This window comes from Barbatula barbatula (assembly GCF_947034865.1).
Source record: "Barbatula barbatula genome assembly, chromosome: 8".
Lineage (NCBI taxonomy): Eukaryota > Metazoa > Chordata > Actinopteri > Cypriniformes > Nemacheilidae > Barbatula > Barbatula barbatula.
In genome coordinates this window covers 8,114,865-8,139,380 of record NC_136771.1, presented here as the reverse complement: position 1 = coordinate 8,139,380, position 24,516 = coordinate 8,114,865, and the positions used below count along the sequence as shown (strand labels likewise).

Genomic DNA, 24,516 nt, shown 5'->3' with positions numbered 1-24,516 from the left:
GGCAATAGATCCTCAAATATATATTACACTGGATCTTTGAATCATAAATGAAACACAAAGATTTCCTGAGCTCTGAAAGAGTAAATTATTTGCTGTTCTCTGCAGAAACTGTCTAAACTTCTAATTGTATGTCGAAGAAAGTTAAGAGTGCAAATTAGTCCCAGCTAGTTTAAAATCACACATTGAACAAGCACACTTCACTTCGGCCTGATGCTACTGAGGCTTTTTAATAAGAGACTGAACCGTAGTCTTATCAAACGTTTCACATGTGTAGCACTCCCACACAAGAGCTTGCAGAGCAATTGTACCGCAGTACAAATTAAACTCTTAACCCTGAACAATAGAGCTTTAACACTGTCTCTGATAAAGATGTGCGGCTATTGGTCAGAGAGAGAGAGAGATGTAATTTCTGGATAGCTGTGACATGAATATGTCCATGATCCTATGTAACTCAAATGCCTTTAGAACCTTGATATTTTCACACTTAGTTTTTTTTCACATGTCCTATCTCCCAGTTAATTTAATACATTCTTCCAACACAAAGTCAACTCTCCTAAAGTAGTTTTTGACTGCTGTTAAAACTATTTCATTTGTGTTGCAAAGCCAATAATTTACTTTTTATTTCTAGCGTTACACACCAAATGGATGCGTTTTCATAAAAGCCTCTGCACAAACCTCAAAATCTTAATTTTAAATCCAGAATAGGTCGAGTTTGTCATAATCACAATGATAAATTGTAAATGTTCGTGAAGTTGATGAATTGGTGAATCAGCACCGCTATTAGCTCATAGACCAAAAATGGCTAAAATTGTTCTGTCTATCAGCATCGTTGCACTGTCAGCACTTTAATGAAAAACAGCAGTCTGCTGTTGACATTTTCGAGCGTGCAGTGGAAAGAAACTTTTTTGGGATAAAGGAGAGAATGAAAAAAAGTGTCTGTACGAAGAGAGTTCGCAATTAGAAAATAGCCATTCGATATTGAACTGGTCTCTGTTTTAAAAAGCATTAAGTGTATACATTTTAATAAATGTTAAAACAAAGATTGATTTTAATTTAAATGTAATTTTTAAAGCAGTCCCTAAAAGCAGAAATTTTGGCAGAAATATGACATTTTACCACCTTTAAACACATTTTCTTTGGCCAAAAAGAAACAGTTAATAAATGTATGTAACGTGCAATAGAATGCATTATTTTGACTTACAGTTTTGTTAGTCAAAACGTTTATTCTCACCTTTGTATGGCTCAATGCATATAAACATCCTGCTTTCCAAATATGGCACCAAGAGGATGATACAGTATTTATACATTATGATTATTTTTGAATCCTCATTTGTGATTCATTTGTGATTTTAAAACATTCTTTAGATAATATATTGTAGTTAACTGAACATCATTTGGAAATGTATGCATTTGGCAGACACTTAACATGGGAACTTCTAAGGCAATGTTTTATTAGGCCATCATTTATCAGCTATAGGAACGCCTTTATAAAGAAATATGTAGTAAACATATCGGAATTCCCATTCACACATACTGGGATGTTTTTTCTTTTTTTCTAAATGTCCAAACTTTTGCTCTTAAAGCTATTTCTGTTTCACAGACAGAGGGGATGAAGACGTGATCTTCCCCCTCAACATCAAAAAAGGTTTTGTTTTTGCTCCCTGAGGCATAAGGCTCTGAAAATCTGTGTTTGTGTGTCTGTGTGTTTGTTTATGGCTTTCTCGCCAGTTTGACCTCTCTGAATGAGTATAAACAAGCTGCTATTTCAAAGGCTTAAGTGAAGGATGTCTGTTATGTTCCAGATCTCCCAGGTATGCGTTGACAGCCCTTTCACAAAAACTGTAGCTTGTCATCTCGTAGAACTCTAGATCGTAAGACTGCTCATTGAAGATTTTGGCTGCAGAGAGACGTTCCATGAATTATAACATTATGAGGGCTGACAAAGGCCATTATTGAATTACGTGGAACTGTTTCACTTCAGATTCTAGAGTCTCTGTTCACTGCTTTTTGAATGTCTGTGAGAATGTGACCCAGAGGGAAGTGTTTGCATTCACAATAAGTGTATATGTCAGGGAGAATCGTATGGAAATGAGAAGTGTTGTGAAAGGCCAGCGTATGTATTTTTGATTCTCCGTCACCTCATCGAGAATAGAACAACTGGATCATTGACTGCTTTGATTCCCTGTAAAATAATTTAGCAGATGCAGGATAATAGGACGGGTTTGCAGACATTTGACATGAAGTTTTCATTTTTATTTTGTTTACATTTTTTCTTTAAGTTAAACGTCACGTCAAGTTAGAGTCAATTAAATTTGAAGCAGATGTGTGGGACTTTAGCAAACTACCAAACAAACTAAATCAAATCAATGCATTCAGTATCATTCATCGAGTCAAATAGCTTATTTTCTCAGACTTTTTTTTTCTTTGTATGCATATAAAACAAATCTGTGAAACCAAAATAAATACATAAAAATAAATAAGGGCACACATCCGCTAGCTTCTTGTTTTAAGAGGCAATACCCTGTTATAAGCTAAATTGCTCCCAGCTGAGAAAATGATCCCTGTGAACATAAACATTCCTTTTGTAGTTTGATATCTACATAAGAGTAAATATCTGTAGTGTATGAGTTACACAAATTTAAAGTTCAAGATTTTGTCTGTTTTACAAAATAATGAATGCTGCCAAGAATCAAATATATGACAACTAATCATGCAAGTATAATAAACAAATTTACAATGAAGTAATTGCTGATAGGTTAAAGATTTGTCATCATTTATTCTGGAAAGGTTCCAAACACACACACACACTTTCTTGGTCTGCTCCTGAAGTTATCACCTCAGCGCCGTTACTGCAGAATTGTATTGTCTATTTATAACAAAAGTGCTGTAAATCATCTCCTGCTGGCACAATAACTTGAGCCTCCCCACAGACAGGAAAATATCTAGCCTGTCTTTTCAAACATCTATTTAATGGATGAAAATTAGCACTGCGCTCATCAAGAGCATCCTGGCATGCACACACACACACACACACACACACACACGTTTTACTCACAGACACACACTTTATTCTGCATAATAATGTTAAAAACAAAGAGCTTTTTGGTACACCTTCAGTTTTCAGACTATTTCCTGAGCACTAACTAAGATATATAAGATATTTGAAAGGCTCCCTAAAAGTTCTCCTAATGGTGCTTTGAGAATTCTGTCATTTCTACAGTGTACATTGGAATAAAGGAGAGCCTCATGTCTGTAATTGCGTGCAGAGGTGTGACACATGTTCCCTGGTGGGTTGTGTGTCTGTGTGCGATGCGGATGTCCCCCCACTAAGAGACATCTGTGAAAAATGTGACCCTGTGGACCACAGTGTCCGGTGGGGAGCTTCTTGCGGCCCCATGAGACCCAAATGGAACCGAGGACACTACGTGGAACTCGTAAAACATGTGCTACAAAAAGTTGCGGGAACATGACTCTAAGCTCTGAACAGATTTGCTGTTCCTCTTATTGCGGTTAAAAAAATGAACGTCGGGATTAGAGCAGTTCCGTGAGGACAGTGGATGTGTGTGAATCGTTGTTTTAATAGTGGCAAAAATATTGACACTAGGATGTGGACGTGTGGAGTCTGTGCTTCTGTCAATAGGAGAGCAGGGGCCTGGTTATAAAACAGAAATATTCTGGTCATGAAATTGTCTTTTATGAAATCAAGAGATTTCACTTTGCTGTGATGTTATTATTATGGTTTTACTTTATTGCTTGTCGTTATATTTTTCAAACTTACATATCAGCTTTCATTATAAAAATGGAAAAGCAAAACTGATACAGGATGTGGCTAAGACTGTATACTATTGTGGGGATAGTTCCCCCAAAATTAACATTCTGTCACGAATAACTCTCTAGTTGTTCCAAACCTGTTTACATGTCTTCGTTTGGTTAAACACAAAGAAATGTATTTGGAAGAATGCTTGTAACCAAACAGTACTTGGCCACCACCATTGACTACCATAGTAGGAACAATTACAATGGTTGTCAAACGTGGCCCAGAGCTGTTTGATTTCCTACATTCTTAAAAATATATTCTTTTTTTGTTTAGACAAGTTAACTTAAGTTAAGTTAGTGGAAGTATATTTGCTATTTCCCATTTGCTATTACCCATTTGAATCAGATAAATAAAATCAAGATCGGCGAGAACAGGATACGTAAAATAATTCCTCCCTACCACAAGAATATAATTTACACATTTTTAACATATAGGTTGTGAGTAAATGTTTTTACTACAAATGTACAGCAAAACACTGTATATAGTTTATATAGTAATACCTTTATTTATATTACTTAATTTGTTTTTATAAACAGAGCTGTTTTGTCATAATACAGTAAAAAAAGACTGTTTGTAGTTTTATTTGCTTAAAAGCATATTTTGTAGAAACACTTGGTCAGCATACTGAGCTAATATTAGGATCGAATTCTCTGTTGGTGATTGACAGCTGGAATTTACCGCATTGAGTGGTGTGGAAATGGATTGGGGCTGTGACATGGAGACTGGTGATGGTAACTGTCATGGGGAATCACTCTCTAATGAAATCGTGTGTGTATGTGTGTATGTTAAGTTACATGGTTAAAGGACACCATGCTGCAGATGTGCTTCCATTCATCCCGATCGGTCGTGATCTGTGGTGAAATGAGCTGAAGCTGAAGTGCATCTCAATTTCAATTTCAGAGTATCACCTTTGATCGCCTCAGGACATCAAAGTACCATCAGTCATATGTTTTTTCGGCACTGAGAAAATTGAAATCTGTTTCGAATCAGACTTTTGCAACAAAATGCCGTATTTTGAATATGAATATTCATTTTCATTCTTTTGCAGGTCTATGGAAGAAATGTGACGAACGAACATTGTAAAAATGTTGAATGCAAGATTTGCATTTGATTTGCACAGAGCTATATCAAATATCCATATGCATTACATTTGCATTTGGCAGGTGCTTTTATCCAAAGCATCTTATAAAGCTGAGTGAGGCAATAACATGAGTGCTGAAAGTGCAAAGTTTTACCGAAAGAAGAAGGAACGAAATAAAAGTGTTTACAGTGTAAGCACGTGTTTCAGCCATGTTATTAGTGACAGATAAATTATGAAGATACAGTATATGCGAAACACTAGGCTATATGACACAGTGGTTTGAGGACCACTGAGCTAGACCAAAAGCACACAAGCCATTCAAACAATCATCGCCTCGAAGTCACAATACCCCTGCACAATACATTTAGAAAAAAAAATCCACTGGCAGCAAGTACCTTTTCAATCTAGAAACCTGGCAGAAAGTCAGAACTCAGCCAATAAAGCAGAAACGTCATAGCTGTTCAGCCATCAGCCAAGCACCTTCCTTCGACGGTCACGGATAGCTGTGAGTAACCGGTATCAGTTGCGCGTGTGTGGATAATATGCTCTCCAGCACAAGATGACGGCGGCTCTCAGAGGCTGAGGTTCATTTGCTGTGTGACTCACGGTGTCAGTCACACACCCAAAAGGATGTCACTGTGTTTTAAAACAGGCGAGCCAGGCACGGTGTCCATTCAATAAGGAGCATAGCAATGATTCCATGAATGGCGCTGCATTCAGTTTAGCCTCCACAGACACGGTTTAAGACCTACGGCTATATAAATGGAATGCTAGCTGCCAACTTTAAAACAAATGACTCAACACACGGATTGTTGTGTATTGAATATTTACCGTCTATATGTTGCAGGAATAGCTAAATTATCATTATATTAAATATACTATAGACACTCTGCAGTTTGCATACAGTAAAAACAGATCAACTGACGACACCATCGCTCTAACAATTCACAATTCTCCAACGCACCTGGATAAGAAAAACACTTATGTGCCAATGTTCTTGATCGACTACAGCTTTGCGTTTAACACCATCATCCCATCTAAATTCATCACAAAGCTCAGAGACTTAGGTTTGAACTCCCATCTTTGCAACTGGATCCTGGACTTTCTGACAAGCAGACCCCACGTGGTGAAATTCTGAAAACATCTGACCCTCAGCACAGGAGCCCCACAGGGATGCGTTCTCAGCCCTCTCATATGCTCTCTGTTCACACACAACTGTGCTGCCAAACACAGCTCCAACATCCTCTTTTAGTTTGCTGATGACACATCCATCCTGGGACGCATCACAAATGGAGACGAAACAGCCTACAGAGACGAGGTGTGAGCGCTATCACAGTGGTGCACTGAGATCAAATTTTGTCTTAACGTCAGAAAACCAAAGAGATGATTGTGGACTTTAGGGGGGTGCAGAAGGTCAGCAAAGCCCCTATACACATCAACGGCTCTATTTCCTACGGATGCTGAGGAGCTTTGGACTCCTCACCAACTTTTTAAGATTTCCTATTGAGAGCGTCCTGACGGGGTACTTGACTGTTTGGTATGGCAGCTGCTCCCACTTCCACAGAAAAGCCTTTCAGAGAGTAGTGAGAACTGCTGAACTCATCATAGGCACTTAAATTCCAAACTTACAGGACATCTATCATTTGCAATGTCTGAATCACGCAAAAGTATTGCTGTAGACTGCCTATGCCCTCACAATGGCATTTCAATGTATACTGTCACTGACATCTGTACATATTACGAATAAACTTGAAACTTGACACAGACAGACCCATTTTTAGGTCACTCTGGATAAAAGTGTCTGCTTTTATAATAAAAAGAAAACAATGTGATCTGTTTAAAGACATGCAGTAGGATATCATTTGTGGACTTTTATTTTCTTACTTTTCCCAAGACCAAAACATAAAATCAGACATGATCATTAGGTCAACTCAACATGGCTAATAAACAGTTGTGAATTAATGATTCATAAATACTGGCAGAGCTTTAAAGAAGCTGTTGTTTCCTTATATTTGAATGCTGCCTGCTGGCTATAAAAGCAACCTGATACAAACTAAAAGTCTTACAGAGCTGATTTTGTAAGCTGACGATGTTCAGGTGCACAATTTCTTGGTATGGAAAAATCATTCATTCATGAAAGGACCAAGTAGGCTCGGAGCCAGAGAGTGTGACAGCACCGCCGCTGTTCATAAACATCTCAGATAGGGAAGAGTAATGACGTTGTGGACCTGACAGCTGAGCGAAAAATTGTTTCAGTTAAATCTATAGAAAGAGCAATGCTGTTGTGATTGTCATCTAAAATTTGAACAGTTTTATAGCAAGACCTTAAGTTCTTTCCGAAATGCATAACATTTGTTTTGTTTTTGAAAAACAAATGGTGTTATCTAGTTTGATTTGTACAGATTATAAAACGATTGAGTTTTGAAGGTCTATAGCAACTAAAGATGTGACCGGAAAATGTACCTACAAATAATTTACTCAACCACATGAGGAAGAACTTTTGTTACATCCTAGGATGTACATTTTCTTCAATTTTATATAAGCTACATCCAGGGTTGTATGGTTATACCGTTGTTGTTTCAGATGTTTATTTTCCCTTTTATTCCTTCCATTTTCTTTGGATCTTTGTACCTGCCGCAAACAGGTACGAGAGACTACTTATTGAAGAACTGATGCTAGTTTTGGTGTGCTGATTTTACATGATAAATATATTTACAGTAATCTCCAATCTCACTGACTTTCCTGGTTTCATACATATTTAATGATCGGAGTAGATCAATATAAACACTGACAAAAGTCTGGATAAGCACTTTTTGGAACGGGTTCAGGGATTTCTGGAATCGTTCTGAAATCGTTTTCTACATGCTGACCCACTCCATGCAGTTCCTGATTACTTTTTGGCTGAAACTTCACACCTTCCATTCCATTTCCACAGATCTGAGAGCTTCACAGTCCAGTACAATTTTAAATGGATACCTGGTGGTCACATGGGCGCGCACGTTTTCAAATCAACGTAATCTGAATCGTTTAGGTGATAGTCAGTTGGTATGTTTGTGAATGTGTACATAATCTGCCCCATTCAGACCATTCGCATTTAGCAAGCAAATTTGGCAACATAATATCAATTTGACAATAATGTCAATTATTGAGATTTGGTGATTATGGTTGAACTGTGGTCTCCTTATCCTCATCTCTGATGGAACTAAGCTGCTTTGTCTAGGAAGAGCTTCCTCCTCAAAAGAGCTGGATACTCAAATGTGTGATATACATAACTTTAACTGGAGATGACGTTCAATGTCCCACCATAATTTGATGATGTGAATAATCCTGTGATAGCTTTGATTGTGAATTTTGATTTTATAATTTTAACATTATGTAGTAAGTGTTTGTAGTATTCTCTGTTCATCCGCGATGACTATTAACCACCTGGAAAGCGCACAAAAACAACTCAAGCAGTCATTGACTGTGATTGATGGTCAGGTTTGGTGTGATGTCCAGTTTATCTTAAACATGTCACCCTGTAATTTTTTTAAACCAGAGTTTTCTCCCTATCTCTCCCTCCCAACTCCTCAAGGGCACTTGGTGACTCCCCGGTTATCACTTAGATTTAAGTATGTGTCTGGGCCCTCACATGGAGGCTGCACAGCGTCAGTGGGAATTTATTCAGACTTCTCTGTAGCTTTTTTCTACTCACAGCACTCACTGTCTCTGCCAAAATGTTGTTTTCTCAGTCTGCATGATTAACATTCACCAGACACACAAACTTAAATAAGGCATATACACTCATAAAAATGTCACAAAGGGGTCCTTAAGGTTTTCTTCACCTCAGGTTGTAGTTTACATCCCAACTGTCCTAAAATGATGCGACTCTGGTCCCAAGTATGTGGCGAAAACAACAATGATACAGAGCCCTCTTGTGGTCGTTTGGGGAGGTTCATGAACTGTGCGACGCGTCACCAATTTCTCAAATCTGGAGGAGGAGACCATAAGCACTGGGGTCCATACTGAGCTCCTGTAATCCAGTTTGAAGTGGGCGCCGAGGATGCCACCAGTAGCAGTAGTAGTTGGTGTATTCTACCTCAATTGTGTAAAACTAATTTAGAGTATTTTGTGAAAATGTGCAGAAAGATTTTGCACATGTGTAGTATGCTGAAGGTACTTTATTTAGATAATAATGAATGATGTTTTATGAAATCTACGGAAGTTGGGAATCAGAAAATGGAGCGCAAACCTGAAGAAACATTACAAGAGTGAACATGAAACGTTCAGTCTCCACCGTCGGCACAAACAAGTAAAGCTGTCTTTATGGAGTTTCAAAATGACATTTTCTAAACTGCTGAACGAGAGCAATGATGAATTGTCATCGGACGAGGCGCTTAACTTGTCTTCACCGCTGCAACATATTTCCAACATCAGCAACAGCACCTGTGTGAACATCACCCTCGACTCGCAAGTCATAGGTGTGGGAGTCTTTCTGGCCGTTTTCATACTAGCGGCGATCGTCGGGAACATTTTGGTCATTCTTTCGGTGCTGTGCAACAAACATTTGCAGACGGTCACAAACTTCTTCATTGTCAACCTCGCCATAGCGGACCTGCTGCTGAGCATCATCGTCCTGCCGTTCTCCGCGTCTCTGGAGGTGTTGGGATGTTGGGTTTTCGGTCGCATCTTCTGCAACATTTGGGCAGCCGTGGATGTCCTCTGCTGCACGGCGTCTATCTTAAGTTTGTGCATTATATCCATAGACAGGTACATTGGAGTGAAACACTGCCTTAAATACCCCTCTATAATGACTGAAAGAAAGGCAGGTGTCATACTGGTGGTGGTTTGGGTTTCTTCAATGGTTATTTCAATCGGACCCCTATTGGGTTGGAAAGAGCCTCCACCCTTAGACGAGAGCATATGCAGCATCACGGAGGAACCGGGTTACGCGCTGTTCTCTTCTTTATTCTCCTTCTATCTTCCGCTCATGGTGATTTTAGTTATGTACACCAGAGTGTATATCGTGGCCCGCAGGACTACAAAAAGTTTGGAAGCGGGCGTAAAACGGGAGAGGGACAAATCGGTGGAAGTGGTGCTGCGGATACATTACCGGAGCGCGCCGGACGACGCGAGCACCAGCTCCAAAACCAAAACCCATCCGTTCAGAAGTTCCCTGTCCGTGAGACTCATGAAGTTCTCCAGAGAGAAGAAGGCTGCTAAAACCCTCGCCATCGTCGTGGGAATGTTCATTCTTTGTTGGTTACCTTTTTTCTTCGTTTTGCCTTTGGGTACGTATGCGAGTTATTCTCATGTTTATATTTCGATTGATCATGGACCCTTTATTTTTATAACAGCATATGTCGTCAAAACCTTCTATTTACTGCAATTTCCATCCTGAAAATTTACATTCAATCCCTAAACCATTTTAGGGTAAGGATTCGCATCTATATTTTATAACTTAAAGAAAAGTTTTGTATTTTTCAAGTAAAAATATAATAAATTATAGATAACATTTTTTTTTCAGTGTCATTTGATGGGATTCATGCAGTGGTCTATGAAAGCGGGGTTTAAAACATGCGTCCTGGAATATATCTTTAAATTCCTGGTAATTTGAAATTCAAAATGAGGATATTTCCAGCATGGGATGATGTACAATTGCTACGAAATTGTTACGAAATTAATGACCAAATAAAAAATATTTTTTTAGACTATAGAAGGCTATACACTTCCATAGGCTTTTAAAGTAATTTCCATGTTTTTGTTTGTTTGTTTGTTTAGTCATAACTATTATTATTAAATGCACAAACAAACTGAAATATGCAGAACACATTTTGCAGCTGCCAACCGTAAACTGGTGACACACTATTATTGCAAAATGGGTAGATAATGTATAGTATTATAAAAATGAATATAAAGTAATTTATTTTATGCTTTTTGTGCTTTTTTTGCGGTCAGAGAAACGGCAAATCCGTAATATAAAGCAGTCTGTTACGCCAACCTGTTCTCACTCCCGACCCGTCACATATTTACGCTCGGTCAGCGCCCATCGGCGTCACCTTTGAACCCTTTGGCCTAGTTCTTCGACGAAAAGGGAACTGCGTATGCTCTGGACCGAGCAACCGTTACGCAAACACTCTTAAAAAATAGGTGCTTAAAAGGTTCTTCGCAGAACAGAAACAGAAAGGTTAGAACCAAAGGGTTCTTCTATATGGCATCAAAGTAGGCTACCTTTTGAAGCACTTTTTTAGGAGTATATAAGCGACATAATGGTTCCACTGAAGACAGCTTATACAAACAAATCAGAAGGCAAATCTTACTATATCATCTTCACCCCACACAGAGTTTTGAGGGACGTGTTAGGCTAAGTGAAATCTTTGTGTTGGTGTGATATGCTGATGTGATCACTGTCACATATGATAATACCAAACGGCCAGTTAATAATTGAATTGAAAATGTTTTCACAGTTAAGAATTCTGCATAAGCAAGCATTTTCATAATATTGCACACCAAAATCTTGAGGACAACATTTTAAACATGAGACAAAGTCAAGCATTAAAGCTTTAAATGCAATAAGCCCCTCGAAGCAGTGTGTTACAGTGCATTTTATAACAGCTAAGGCTTCGCGCCGTGCCACAACGCCGTTAGCTGTTACAATATGCACCGTAACCCACTGCTTATTGGGGCTTATTGCTTTAATATAAAATTAATTAGCAAAGAATTGTATTTTAATTTCAATAAAAAAGAAACCTACTGTACTTTAGCAGTTTATGATATCTTATTTACTAACAATATCCAATGATTTAAACTCTCTAACTCTATAACAATGTACAAGCATTTTAAAGGAATTTCTTATAATACAGTGAAGAGATTACGTTTAAATAACATGCGAAATAGGGTATAAACTCAAAACACTGAACTGAAACGATCATCAAAAATGCTTGCGTTTCAATTCATAACACAAGATAAAAAACACTGTATTTTGCTAATGTGGATTATGATTTGGGTATGTGTCTAAAAATATCTCACATAGCTTTAACTTTTAAACGCATGGCATCTATAGATGTATATGCTCTCAGTTTATCTTTACTATACAAGCCTGGTTTCTCTGTCTGGTAGGTGTAGATGCCATGCCACTTAACTGGAGGTAATCCTGTCGGTTCGTCCTTGGATCCATTGAATGCTCAGGTCGGCCATGTTACTTGCGTTAAATTGAACTTTTTCCCCAAAAAATCGAGGTCCTAGACAGTGGATTGCCTTACATGTTATTGAATCAGATTTTTTTCTAGTCATTGTCCTAATAATAATGCGGTCAGGGGGCTCTTTCTGTCTCCACCGAAGCTTGGTCCACAAAAACGCGTCACAGTGTTAACTAACAGTAAAGGCGTCTATAGCAACCAGCTCACTCAACCCGTCCCTCTCCCTTTCAACACACTACGATGCAATCCATTCTCTTAGTATTTATAGTAGAGTCTTTCTTAAATGTACAATGAATGTTCTCCAGTTGTGGCTCATTAAGTTGTATGACCCAAGATTGTATGACATTAACACACAACGCCCAATCAAGTTTAGCAAAATTATGTAAATGCTAAAGTCATTTTTGTTGTACCACTCGCACACCCATTCATCAAAACTGGCCCTGTCACAAAACCTCATAGAAAACATACATACAACAAAATTACCATAGTAGCGTTAATTCAAGCATTAACACATTTAAAAACATAAACAGGGTGAGATAGAGATGAAAGAGAGAGAAGTTATCGTTAGTGGTCGGAGGTTTCATACAGAATATGGGCAGGGTCAAAGACCACCAATGGGAGCAAAGACATTAGGTTTAGTGTTCCAGTCACATAACTTTATAAAAAGATGATGTCACAAAAGGCAGAAAGGTCTGCTAGTCTCCTTTTATGTATAACAGATTTTAGTATTGATGACATCATTGTCTAGAGGTACTATAAAAAGGATTAAAAACGACAAGAAATTTGCAAATACTTGTTGTAGTTATAATTATGATTATTGTTTTTAGAATATTATAATACAAATTTACAGTTTCTTTCAAAAAGCAATTGTTTTGAGTAAAAACAGAGCAATAGTTGTTGTAGAAAAGCCCTCTTTGTCCTCCTAAACCCAGCATGTCGTCTTTTTACACAGTATTAAAACAGTGGGGTTACCATCAGTATTTTCTCCTGGTGTTCCACTTTCATTCAACTGTGTGTAAAATGTTGGGGCTGATAGCAGGGGCTGATAGCATCTCCTGTGGTGTTGGTGAAATTCTGGGACCAAATCTTCTTGTTTGTTTCAAAGTTTAGAGTCCAGGCTTTGGGAAGGCCTGATTTTATACATGAGGATGAGGGAGGCAGTTTCACTAAGGTTCTTATGCCTTAACACTCCACTGACTTAATCACGGCAATTTACTGGCTAAAGAGAGTCCTTTCATTTTCCAGAGTCTCAGCACTGTACCAGGACCGAGCAGGGATGTGACATGGCTCACATCCACACGCTCTATAAACTGCGAGCCGTAGAAATGAGGTGGATGACTTGGAAACCTGGAAGAATGTTCATAAAGATATTTTTTGGTATTTTAAGGATTAAAATCAGTTTCAAACGACTAGGAAAACAGTTATTTTGAGATTGAAGTTGTGCTATTTGCTAATGCGGTGCAAGTTCTAAGAATGACAAATATGTCTTAGCGATGCTCTGATATTTGGCAGCTATACAACATGTCCGCACTGTTATTGTTGTGATGTATCAAGGGAATGTTTTCCTTACTCCACATGTTTGTGCTGGAAAGTGATAGTCTTATTTTTGGTGACACAAAAAGAACCAGATGTTCCTGCCCTACTGAAGAAAAAATACCTTAAATGATATTACCTAAATACATATTCCGTGACAGTTACCCTAATTGATTTCATTATTGTTATTTATTGTTATTTTTGTATTTATTATTATTTTAGAACATTACGTAATATCTGAGGGTGTGTATGGACTTACTACGTAGTGTTTGTGATATTACCTGTAGGTTTGTAACTTTCTTTTAACAGCCAATTGCTCAAGCGATTTATAATTAGAGCAAAACAGTTACATTTTTGTCATAGTTTGAAAAGAGGACGCCCATCAACTACATGAATCATGTTAAAATACTGACCTTTGGCGACAATGTGTAAGCATCTGATTGCTTTCGTTAATGTATTTTAATTTATTATTTAGTTTTATTATGTATTATTTATGTGCTCATTATCTATTGTATTATTTATTAGGTACTTAACAACACCACACTGCTTTTTGCATTAGGTACTGTGTATAGTGCTGAACCTGTTTCAGTGGCTGCTGACCCGTCAAGATTTGTCAGCCACTAATGCATTTCCAGTTGACACAAAATGCACCTCAACATAAACTCCCGCCTGTCCATTTTGACTGTTTAAATGTGTCTTAAGTGAACAACATAAGATGAGACAGCTTCACCGTGTGGCTGCCTGACAAACATTTTGACAGAAACCTAAAGCAAAGGTTGTCACGGTCAGGTCAACGCATTTCTACAAAATAAACCTGCCAGAACCCATTGAACAGTCTCGCTTACGAAAGGGAACCATCCCGTTGTGTTCCTCGAAACACAGAATCACTTCTGATTTACCTACAGTTCCACACAAAATCTGTCAACAGTCTGTGTTAGATGCCCCATGCATGTTTATTTATAAAATATTTTGCTAATATTTGTGTTTAATTATAACAGAATTTTACTCTGTTTTCTGTGCTCTGTTTAACACAGTAATAAATCATTTCTTCAGCCATGTTTAACAGTTGTTCTGTTGGTTGAAATTTCGTTTGTGTAATGTTAAAAACCTGAAACAGGAAGCGTTGGACCAGCGTTGTTTATATTTATTATATGTGAATCAGATCTCAAAATATTATACATTTTATTAAAATTTCTCCAATTCCAGAACTGTATTCTGTGGTAGTATACAACAAAGCTGAATGTAATTTTCTTCTAAAGTACCACATAGCAAGAAAAACAGCAATTGTGTAACAAAAAGTTTAATGAATAGATTTGTTTTAGTGGATGTAAATGTTGGTTTACATTGACCGCTTCAGTCAATTGTTTTTTTTATTTGCAAAAAATACATAATTTGGAGCTCAGATGTTGAATACAAATGCAAACTCTGTTATATAAAATCTACGATATTCAAATTTCTTCTTTTTTGATATTTCAAGATTGTTTACAAAGGATACTGAATTTATTTATAACTTATGTTAAGTACTTTACTTCTCTATACACCTTTTTGCACCAAATAGTGTTTTTTACGTCGCTGCTGATCTGTGAAGATTATATTTTATTCCAGACACAATATCAGTCATTAATGCATTTCGACAAAAACAAAAACTGTTTCCAACGATACATCATTTACAATCTCTTTACCCTTCAAATTCATTCTGTTGAAAAGCCCTCTAACCAGAACTCTCTGTGTTAAATCCATCCCACATACAATTTCACTGATTTCGCCTTGAAAAGTGTGAAAGGGTTTCCAACATCCATATGGGCCTGTGATCACATGCTCCAGCTAGAAATGAAGTTTACTCTCAGTTGCTGCCAAAACATCCTGCCTGGTGTCTCATAATCACCATCATATCCCTCCAAAAAACTGTTTCTAGGACTGGCTTTCATCTCCAAGTCACAATTACAACCAATTGACGACCTCTAACCAAGAGGGAGAGCAGCATATCTCTTTGTTCATCAAAACTGTTTCAGCAAGAACACACTACTCCCAGTCTATCTGTTCCCTAGTGCTATTTTTATACCTCTCTGACAGGGAGGGACTCTGGCCTCCCGTGACACAAGAAAAGAGTGGATGGCATGTGATGACAACAGTTTTATGTGGGCTAATGCAATGCTGGCTTACCTTCAATGCCACAGACGCAGACGTTGTGTTTAATAGACCGAGTTGAAATGTTAGGAACGAGTAAATATGACAATGTTTTTTACGTGTTTAAGGCCCTTCAGGCCTGCTGTTGTTTAAAACTGATTTGACATTTAGTGACTAATGGACTTGTGAGGCCAGTCCATCAAAAGCAACTTTTGTTTGGTTTGGAGGAGAATCGGGGAATGGCATATTGGCGTTCCTCCTGTTCCACGTCTCCTGCTGGGAGAATAAAATCAGACCTCACTGAGATGGTGAGAAGTCTACTTAAAATGCGTTCCCCATCTACATCAGGCTTAAGAACAAAAACAATATGAGAAGTACATAATCTGTCTGCTGGGTACAATTAGGCACTCATGGTTTGAACTTTCGGGGCGCAAAGGGATTTGTAGCTTGGGGCTAAATTTACTTGGACCACAGTGTTATTTCCCATGCAAGTCTCTGAAAATGTTTCTTTCTTTACCTCCCCAGGTTCCTTCTTCCCAGCCCTGAAGCCATCAAAGATAGTGTTCAAAGTAATCTTCTGGCTGGGCTACTTCAACAGCTGCATCAACCCGATAATATACCCCTGTTCCAGCAAAGAATTCCAGCGCGCCTTCACCCGGCTCCTGCGCTGTCAGTGCCAGCGTCGCCGTCGCATCCTCCGGCGTTTCTACGACCAGCGCTGGAGAACGGCCATGAGGGGAGCCAAAAGGGACCCTCACAGGGACTTCTGCTCTGGATTTCCCTTCCACGAGCAATGTGGAAACTCCATCTATTCCTGCCAGAGCAAGAGCCGGCCTCTTAGCCTGAAGAGCTGGAGCTTCTTTCCGCCCTTGCAGAAGTCCTCCTTCCAGCTGAAGGAGAAAATGAACAACCTTTCTAATAAGATCAAGAAGGGGACGGGGAAGAGCGACACGTCTGCTCTGAAGCGCCCGGAGATCGACACAGTCTCCATGGGGATCTACAATGACTGTGGTGATCAGAGCGGCTACCAGATCTATGACCTCACAGAATGCTACGGCTTGAAGGAAACAGACATCTAAACAAAGACAAAGATTGCTGTCTGTTTTCCCCAAGCAAATATTTGTCTCTAGGATATTCTTTCAATATATCATTTTCGCTCTAAGACGTGCATTCTTGTTATGTTTTAATATACTGCTTTGGCACTTTGAAGCAAATCTGAGGCTTTACAAGTGAGAAAAGTACACTGAATGCCAAAATAAAGACAAATGAAGTAACTGCACTGGACCAGAATATAGACTCATAGTTGCTGGGTTTGTGTTTACTGTGTTGTCCAAATGCCCTGATAACCTGCAATGCTGACGTTTTAATGTTTGAACTGTTACAAATAATGACTTTGATGTGTTGACCATTAAGTATAAATGGAAAACATTTAACTGTGATATGACAATGTTGAATCTATTATACTGATTACTATTGACAAAATGATTCACTGTGATTCACATGGTGGAAGTCACTTTTAATGGATTCAATGGATTCTTAATAACTTGTGAGGCACAATTTGTAACAGATGTTTCGGGTATTTCAAAGGGTGGTTAAATGCTGTGTGCTATTCATGCATCTTTCCATTAAACCATGAGACAAGAATAAACCTGTCATCCACAAAAGGACCAACAGTTCCTCGCTCCAGGACTACAACTTGTGTTGTTGAGAAATTATTTGGGTTTCTTTGTAATGCCGATGTGATGATGTCTTTCAATGTCAACTATTAAGCAGAATAAACCTGAACAAGAGCATGCAGAATGGTGATCTCATACTTGCATCTCATGAATCCTCAGAATCAGAAACGTTTAATTGAATCATTTTCATTCAAACAACCTCGCCCGGAGGTGGAAAAAGTTACATGGAGTCTTCCTGATATGTCGGTTGTTTTTGCTAGACTGCAATGGGGTTAAATTAAAGGGATTAATCCCCCAAAAATATTTTTTGCATTGACTCATGTCATTCCAAACCTGTATAACTTTTTAGAGACATTTCTCAAAATATCTTCTTTTGTGTTCCACAGGTTTTTATTGACATGAGGGTAAATAAATGATGACAGACAGGGGTCTTTTGTGAACCTGTAAAGCAATCACCTTAATTTTACTGCTGTGAACATTATACTGTATTATTACTGTCGGTTTTGCTTACCTAAGCAATTTTAGTAGAAAAATTTAATATGATTCTTAAATTAAGCCTAACTGATAAATCTGTAACATCTTCTGAGCAATAAAATGTTGCCCTGGGCTGCGGAGACCAACCAATTTGATGCTACATTATCTCACCCATTAAAAGATTACTTCACTCCAAAATTGTAATCCATGCAAAACCATCATGAAAGTATCATTAAAGTGTCATAAACGCCATCCATTTAACTCATGCAATATAAAAGTCTTCTGAAGCTATGAAAGCTTTATGAGGGTCTGCTGTATGAACTGCTAATCTTCACATTAATCCAGAGATGTTCATGACTGCAAACTGATCAGTGAGTTCAACTCTAGAACCAGAAGAGTCTGATATGAGAATGAATCATTCAGGCTGTTTCTGTAAACAAGGGCAATCGATCGATTTAAACGATCCATTCATGCTAAAAAGTCACTTATTTAATTTACATTTACATTTATTCATTTGGCAGACGCTTTTATCCAAAGCGACTTACGATTAGTTTTTTTTTACAGTGGCACATTACTGCAGAGCAATCAGGGGTAAGGTGTCTTGCTCAAGGGCACTTCAGTCATTTTCATCCCACAAGCTTTTAAGGACAGCTAAAGCTCAGTGTTGGTTTGTTCCTGACATCAAGCATCCCGTGCCTTGTGTGGTTCATATTAGAAAAAAGTCGAACATGATTTAGAAGAACAGGAGGTAGAGTAAATAATGAGTGTTAATGACGAAATGCTACAAAAGCCAGTAGAGGTCACTGTTATAAGAAATCGAATGTCAAAATCACTTGACAGCAAAGCGACTTTTGTAAACAAGCAAAACAAGTTCTGGGAAAAGAGCTCTGAATTTTGTATTCTAATACAAAAGTGACGAGAGAGTCGGTTTATGATTTTGTAAATCATATTTAAAGCTCTGCAAGTGATTTCCTTTTCCATTTAAGATTTCTAAAAATGTACTGAAAAGCAAATCATACTGAGATCTTGTCCTCCCCTGTTTCCTGTGGATTACAGAACACTCACAACAATGATTAACAGTTCTTTATGGGTTTCTTAAGGGATGTTTCTCGTGTAATCCACCGTCATACAATTCACAATGATGTTAACTGCAGTTATACTGAAGGCATTTCAGAGAAAACCTTACAATTATTGTATTCCTTTTTTTACTGTAAAGAAATCTCGGACCCTTATTAAATTAAACTGCTTATCTTTCTTTGTGAGCAGGCCAACTATTGAAAGATGTCAAGCTTTTACAGAATTTTAGTGTTTTATTTAAAATAATTTTCACTTTCAAATACAGTTAAACAATAGCATGTCATTTTTACTATACAACATGTCTTATTATGTAAATTTATTATGTTAATATTATATCATTTTTGTTGTTTTATTCGTTTTAAAATATCAAGAAGACGAGAGCACATCCAAAACTTCATTTCCATCATTACTGTATATATATATATTGTTTATGATATATTTGTTCTCACACATATTTCAGCTATGACTGTGATTTAAAACAGGTCAAGGGTGTTAATCTGTGACAAGAGAAGATGTCTCTAATATGAGTCTGTGGATAGGCAGCATAAATGCAGGCTAAGTGACTTTTTTGAGCCTGAAATAGCAAACATAATCTGTTCCTTGGTTAGGCTATTGTGTTTATCATCCTCTGCATCCCATTTCGTTAAAAATACCAGAACTCATTCTGAAAGAGTGTTTGAAGTTAATTATGAAATGTTTACCATAACATATACACTATTAAATATGTATATGAAATATTAAATCATCATAATGTTTACCATAACCATAAAAGCTTGTACTTGTATCTACGGAATGCTCATTATTTTGTTAATCCGCAGTAAATTATTACAGTATTACATACAGTACATTATTATTATTGTGAATGGACATTGCAACAGTGTTGACAAATAGACTGTGCAAGAAAAAATTACTCTGGAGCACCAAAACTGTGACAAATATTAAATCCAGACCAGACATCTAATTTATTCATTGCAAACATACATTTTCGGAAGACAACCAACATATTTTTACAGAATGGTCACCATTGACGTTTGCATGCATTTTGATGTTTATCAAGTCTCCACGTCCTAATGTGCTAAGAAACAAATCCTACTTTTTAATTTTATATTGGCATGTTACTGGCAAACTGTGTTTGAAATCCATAACGTGTTTACAGGTTGTGATCATCTTTGAATAAACATAATTTTGCTTTTCTTGTCGCAATCTCAAACTTTATCAGTAAACAGCATGAAGAGGTTTGGTCAAAGGACATTTTATTAAAGAATTTTCATCCAAAAGCGAAACCACTACCATCAGTTATGACTGAATTCTTTATTTTTAAGAACAGTACAAATAAACTGCTGCTATGATCTACTGGTTCTCTGTGCGCTCATTGGCATCTCTTTTTGAGTGAGAGAGATCCATTCCTTGGGCCGAGCCATGCAGACATATCCTGCATCCCATGATCATGAAAAAAGCCCTTCGGAAAGAGCGGTTGAAGAAACCATAAAGAAAAGGGTTTAGCGAGGAGTTAACATACCCCAACCACAGGAACACATCCCATACCACACCAGCAGTCCCATACTCAATGAAAGGGTCAATGATATTGACAGTAAAGAAGGGCAGCCAGAAGAGAAGAAACACCCCCATGATGATGCCCAGAGTTTTAGCTGCTTTTCTTTCTCTTCTTATGGAGTTGCGATGCTTTTGCTTCTTACTGGAATCTTTGCCCACACCTGCTGCCATCTGAGCCTCCATGGCATTTATCTGCATGGCCTGGCGCTTCGCCGCTTTATAAATCTTCCAGTAGGCCACCAGCATGGTTACCATGGGGAGGTAGAATGCTACCAAAGATGCCATTACTGCGTAAATGCGGTTTACCAAAAAAACACACACGTTCTCAGGCAATGGAACATCCACACCTAGCTTGTGCAACCCTAGTAAAATGGGACCAAAGGAGATGAGGAAAGGAACGGCCCAGCACACCACGATAAGCAGAGCCACGCATTTGCGGGACATTTTAAAAGTGTACACCAGAGGGTTGCAGACGGCGTAATAGCGGTCAAACGCGATGCAGCTTAAATGAAAGATGGATGCCGTGCATAGCATCACGTCGAGGCTGGAGTGAAGGTGGCAGAAGGTAGGACCAAACCACCAGCATCCTTCCACTGTCCTTACCATGCTGTAGGGCATAACTACCAGCCCCACCAGGAAGTCAGCGACAGCCAGAGACATGACAAACGAGTTAGTTGGAGACTGGAGCTGTTTGAAGTAAGCAATGGCAAGAACCACTAGAAGGTTGCCAACAATAGTGCAGATGATCCCGGAGATGATGAAGACATAGAGGCTGACTCGTGAAACAGGGCTGCGGGATGTGGCGCAGAGCTCGATATCAGAGTCGAGCGAGATGTTGCTCCCCTCCTTCCATTCTGAGAAGTTTGCCATGCTTTTGAACCTATTGATAAATCAGACACAAGCAGTCAAGACTTAAACTTGTAAAGGAGATAGAATCTGAGTATGAGATTCAAATCACTCTAAACCCTCTGGGGTCTGGGTTTTTTTGTGGGGCCCTTTGGCATAACCTGCCATTTTTACTGAGAATTACAATTTACTTTTATCTAGAAACGCATTACAGATAAAATTCGTTTTTTTATTCTATTAAAGGCCAAAATATTTTAAAGACACATAAAACATATACAATTTTTGTCTTGCAAAAGAGTTTACATAGCCAGAAAACTGTAAAGGAATTGAATTGAACTCGTGACAAAACACTTGCAGCTTAATTTGGGTTCTGCGATAGATATTTTGTGAACCTGTGTTAAAAAAAATTATGAACAAGTATGTTTGTTCATGTTACTGATAAATGATTATTAAATGGTTGTGTTCTTTCACCACATAATAATTATCTGTCAATTTCACATTATTATTTTCGCTAATGAGAAACGCCCCTAAAATTCTTGTAAGGCTGGGAATGCAGAACCGAGTGGGAAACCCGAGTCATTTCCATTTATTTGGAATATTTTGTTTTATTCAAGATGGCAATTTGCCAGGAATATTGAAAAAATCCACGTTTCCACCGTGTTTCGGGAATGGTATTCGCACAGTATGCCCTAATGTAACCTTTGGGTTTGTGCCTAATATGTATATCAAGATGACAGTAGCGTTGTTAAAAGGTTACGTGTGAGCTAAGGTAGAGAGTTTTGTGTTATGTTTTTTTATTTATTTTCAGAAACAATATAAAGGTCTAGTGTATTAGTGACATAATTAATTTGATTTCTTAAATAACATAGACGGCATTTAAAGACACAGTTCACCCAAAAATAATCATTCTCACCCTTGTGTTGTTCCAAATCTGTATAAATGTCTTTGTTCTGATGAACACAGAGAAATATATTTGGACGAATGCTTGTAACCAAACAGTTATTGGCCAGGAAAATTTTAAATGGTAGTCAAAGGTGCCCCAAAACAGTTTGCTTTCCTACATTCTTCCAAATATCTTACTTTGTGTTCATCAGAACAAAGACATTTATACAGATTTGGAACAACTTGAGGGTGAGTAAATGAGGACATTTTTGGGTGAACTTTCCCTTTAAGCAAGAAAGCTTTTTTTGCGCCAATTTTCTTATATGTATGTCACTATAAATTAAAGCCATCAATGAATTCTGTCAGATGCAACCAAGCGGAAGAGTGTCATTTCCCATTGAATGACAGTCATGTTCCTCCGCCCGTGACAGAAGCTGCAAACAACATCTGGGGATATTTAGCAGAGAGGAAAGAAAAGTGTAAAAGAATGGTTTTAGTTCAATAACAATAAACATTTAATTAACTCCAATGGGACCGTGTAAAACAGATAGCTAGGAAACATTTATCATTCTTTTCTCCTTGACATTATCATAAAACAAAGAGATTTTCTGTTATGGGGTTGTATGTGGGTGTGGATTTAAATTTGATTCTTTGTAGGTATTAAAAATTATTTTGTCTTTTTATGTCCGAAAGTTCACCGACAAATGTTAAATGACAACATTAAATGCTCTCCCAACTGTGTGCTGCTCTGGAACATGTAAATAGTAATAATAACATTACTGAAAACATCCTATATTAAAAGTCCATAGCAACCAAGCTCCAAAATACACAAAGCACCACAAAGTTACCAAAATAGTGGTTACAAATTGAATCGTCAGTTGTTACTCTAATAACCTTTATCTTGTACTTTTGTTTTTAATGCTAAACTCATCTTTTGATACGATAATAAAACAGCACTGTTAAGTAAATGAGTTCCCACAATGATGTGCCAATACAAACATTTAATGGAGACCGATTAGATCTGAAAATGAAGAACAACACATGGCAACATTGAAAAGATGACTTGCCTGCTAAATGATATTCATTGTGATCCTTTAGTTCATTTTTACAAAATGAAATGGTTAGGACTAGACACTCAGTTCACTCAGATTAACAGTTCTACACACCCAAAGACTCTGTTCTTTCTGAGCACAGCAGGACACCTTGAACAACATGCTGTGCACATACGTAGGCTACCTGTGATCAAGACAACATTCTCAGAAGATAACTTAAACATACTTGTAAAATAATAAATACGTGTGTGGTCCTTTCCCGTCTCAAACATGGCCAATTTTACCCTGCGGCTCCAAATGAAAGATGTAAACACTGGCTAATACTAAGTGCATAATAAAGATAAGGAGCAGGTTTGCTCCACCTGCAGATCATAACAGAGGACTCTGTCCCATAACAAAATCTCCTCTCACCTTACCGTACAGGACAATATCTAAACAGTTTTTATTCGTTTATTTCCCTGACCTTACCTAACCAGTGCTGGAAGTAATATTAATAGTTTGCTACTCATCCATTTAATCCTTATATTTAAACTAAAGCATGGAAATCCAACATCATTGTGCTATTGCTTGCTTTGTTTGTTATTCTGGAACGAAAGCCAGTGCTGCTACGCTCCAAGCTAAATACTTTACCCAAATCAAATTGCTGCATGCGTTCTGCCAACGTACTTAAAGTATGTTTTGACTTTGAAGGAACTGAGGGGAGAGAATGAACTGGGCACTAATGTCAATCTGGGTCAGACGTATTTATAATCTGTAGCCTATAGATAAAGAATGGCCTGCCTGAACATCACCGTCTCATAATAGGATATGAACGAACCTGTCAATCATGAAGGGGATCATTGAAAGGACATACTGTTTCATGATAACAATCTTTAAAGAACAATCTTAGTGATAGACGGTTATACCCAAGGGGAAAAACTGTGTTCATTGACTACATTTAAAAATTATAAAATGTGATTAAAAACTAAATGAAAGGTAAAACTATTACTTAAAACAACAATTAAGTAAATTATAATATCAATTATCTGGATTCACATCTAGGCTACTTCTTTAATCCAAATCAAAGCAAATACACTCACCTTCTATATAAAAGTCCTGTTTTCCCCTCTAAACTGTCATGTTTAATCGATTATTCTTTTCTCCATTTCTGCGGGATGCAGTGACCAACAGCGGCGGTGAAGTGAGGATGGAAAAGTGTCTGTGTTCATTTGCCTATGCC

The 24,516-nt window shown here is 37.8% G+C and overlaps 2 protein-coding genes across 3 annotated transcripts; one reads left to right on the top strand and one right to left on the bottom strand.

The window, feature by feature from the left end:
• The first annotated feature begins 8,919 nt into the window (after positions 1-8,919).
• On the top strand, positions 8,920-17,534 carry adra1d (adrenoceptor alpha 1D). The gene is made up of 2 exons (XM_079462356.1): positions 8,920-10,168; positions 16,262-17,534. Exons 1-2 carry the CDS (start codon positions 9,217-9,219, stop codon positions 16,813-16,815), a joined length of 1,506 nt encoding a protein of 501 aa, XP_079318482.1. The 5' UTR covers positions 8,920-9,216; the 3' UTR covers positions 16,816-17,534.
• A 2,369-nt stretch (positions 17,535-19,903) lies between these two features.
• LOC306897013 (5-hydroxytryptamine receptor 4) lies at positions 19,904-24,516 on the bottom strand. Of its 2 annotated transcripts, none has more exons than XM_079461459.1 (2): positions 23,524-23,612; positions 19,904-21,397 (listed from the first exon to the last, which is right to left on the bottom strand). In XM_079461459.1, the coding sequence occupies exon 2, from the start codon at positions 21,385-21,387 to the stop codon at positions 20,314-20,316; it is 1,074 nt and encodes a 357-aa protein (XP_079317585.1). In that variant the 5' UTR covers positions 21,388-21,397; positions 23,524-23,612; the 3' UTR covers positions 19,904-20,313. The 2 variants fall into 2 exon arrangements, with proteins under 2 accessions (XP_079317585.1, XP_079317586.1); XM_079461460.1 differs by lacking the exon at positions 23,524-23,612 and adding an exon at positions 24,377-24,516 and having other exon boundaries at positions 19,909-21,397.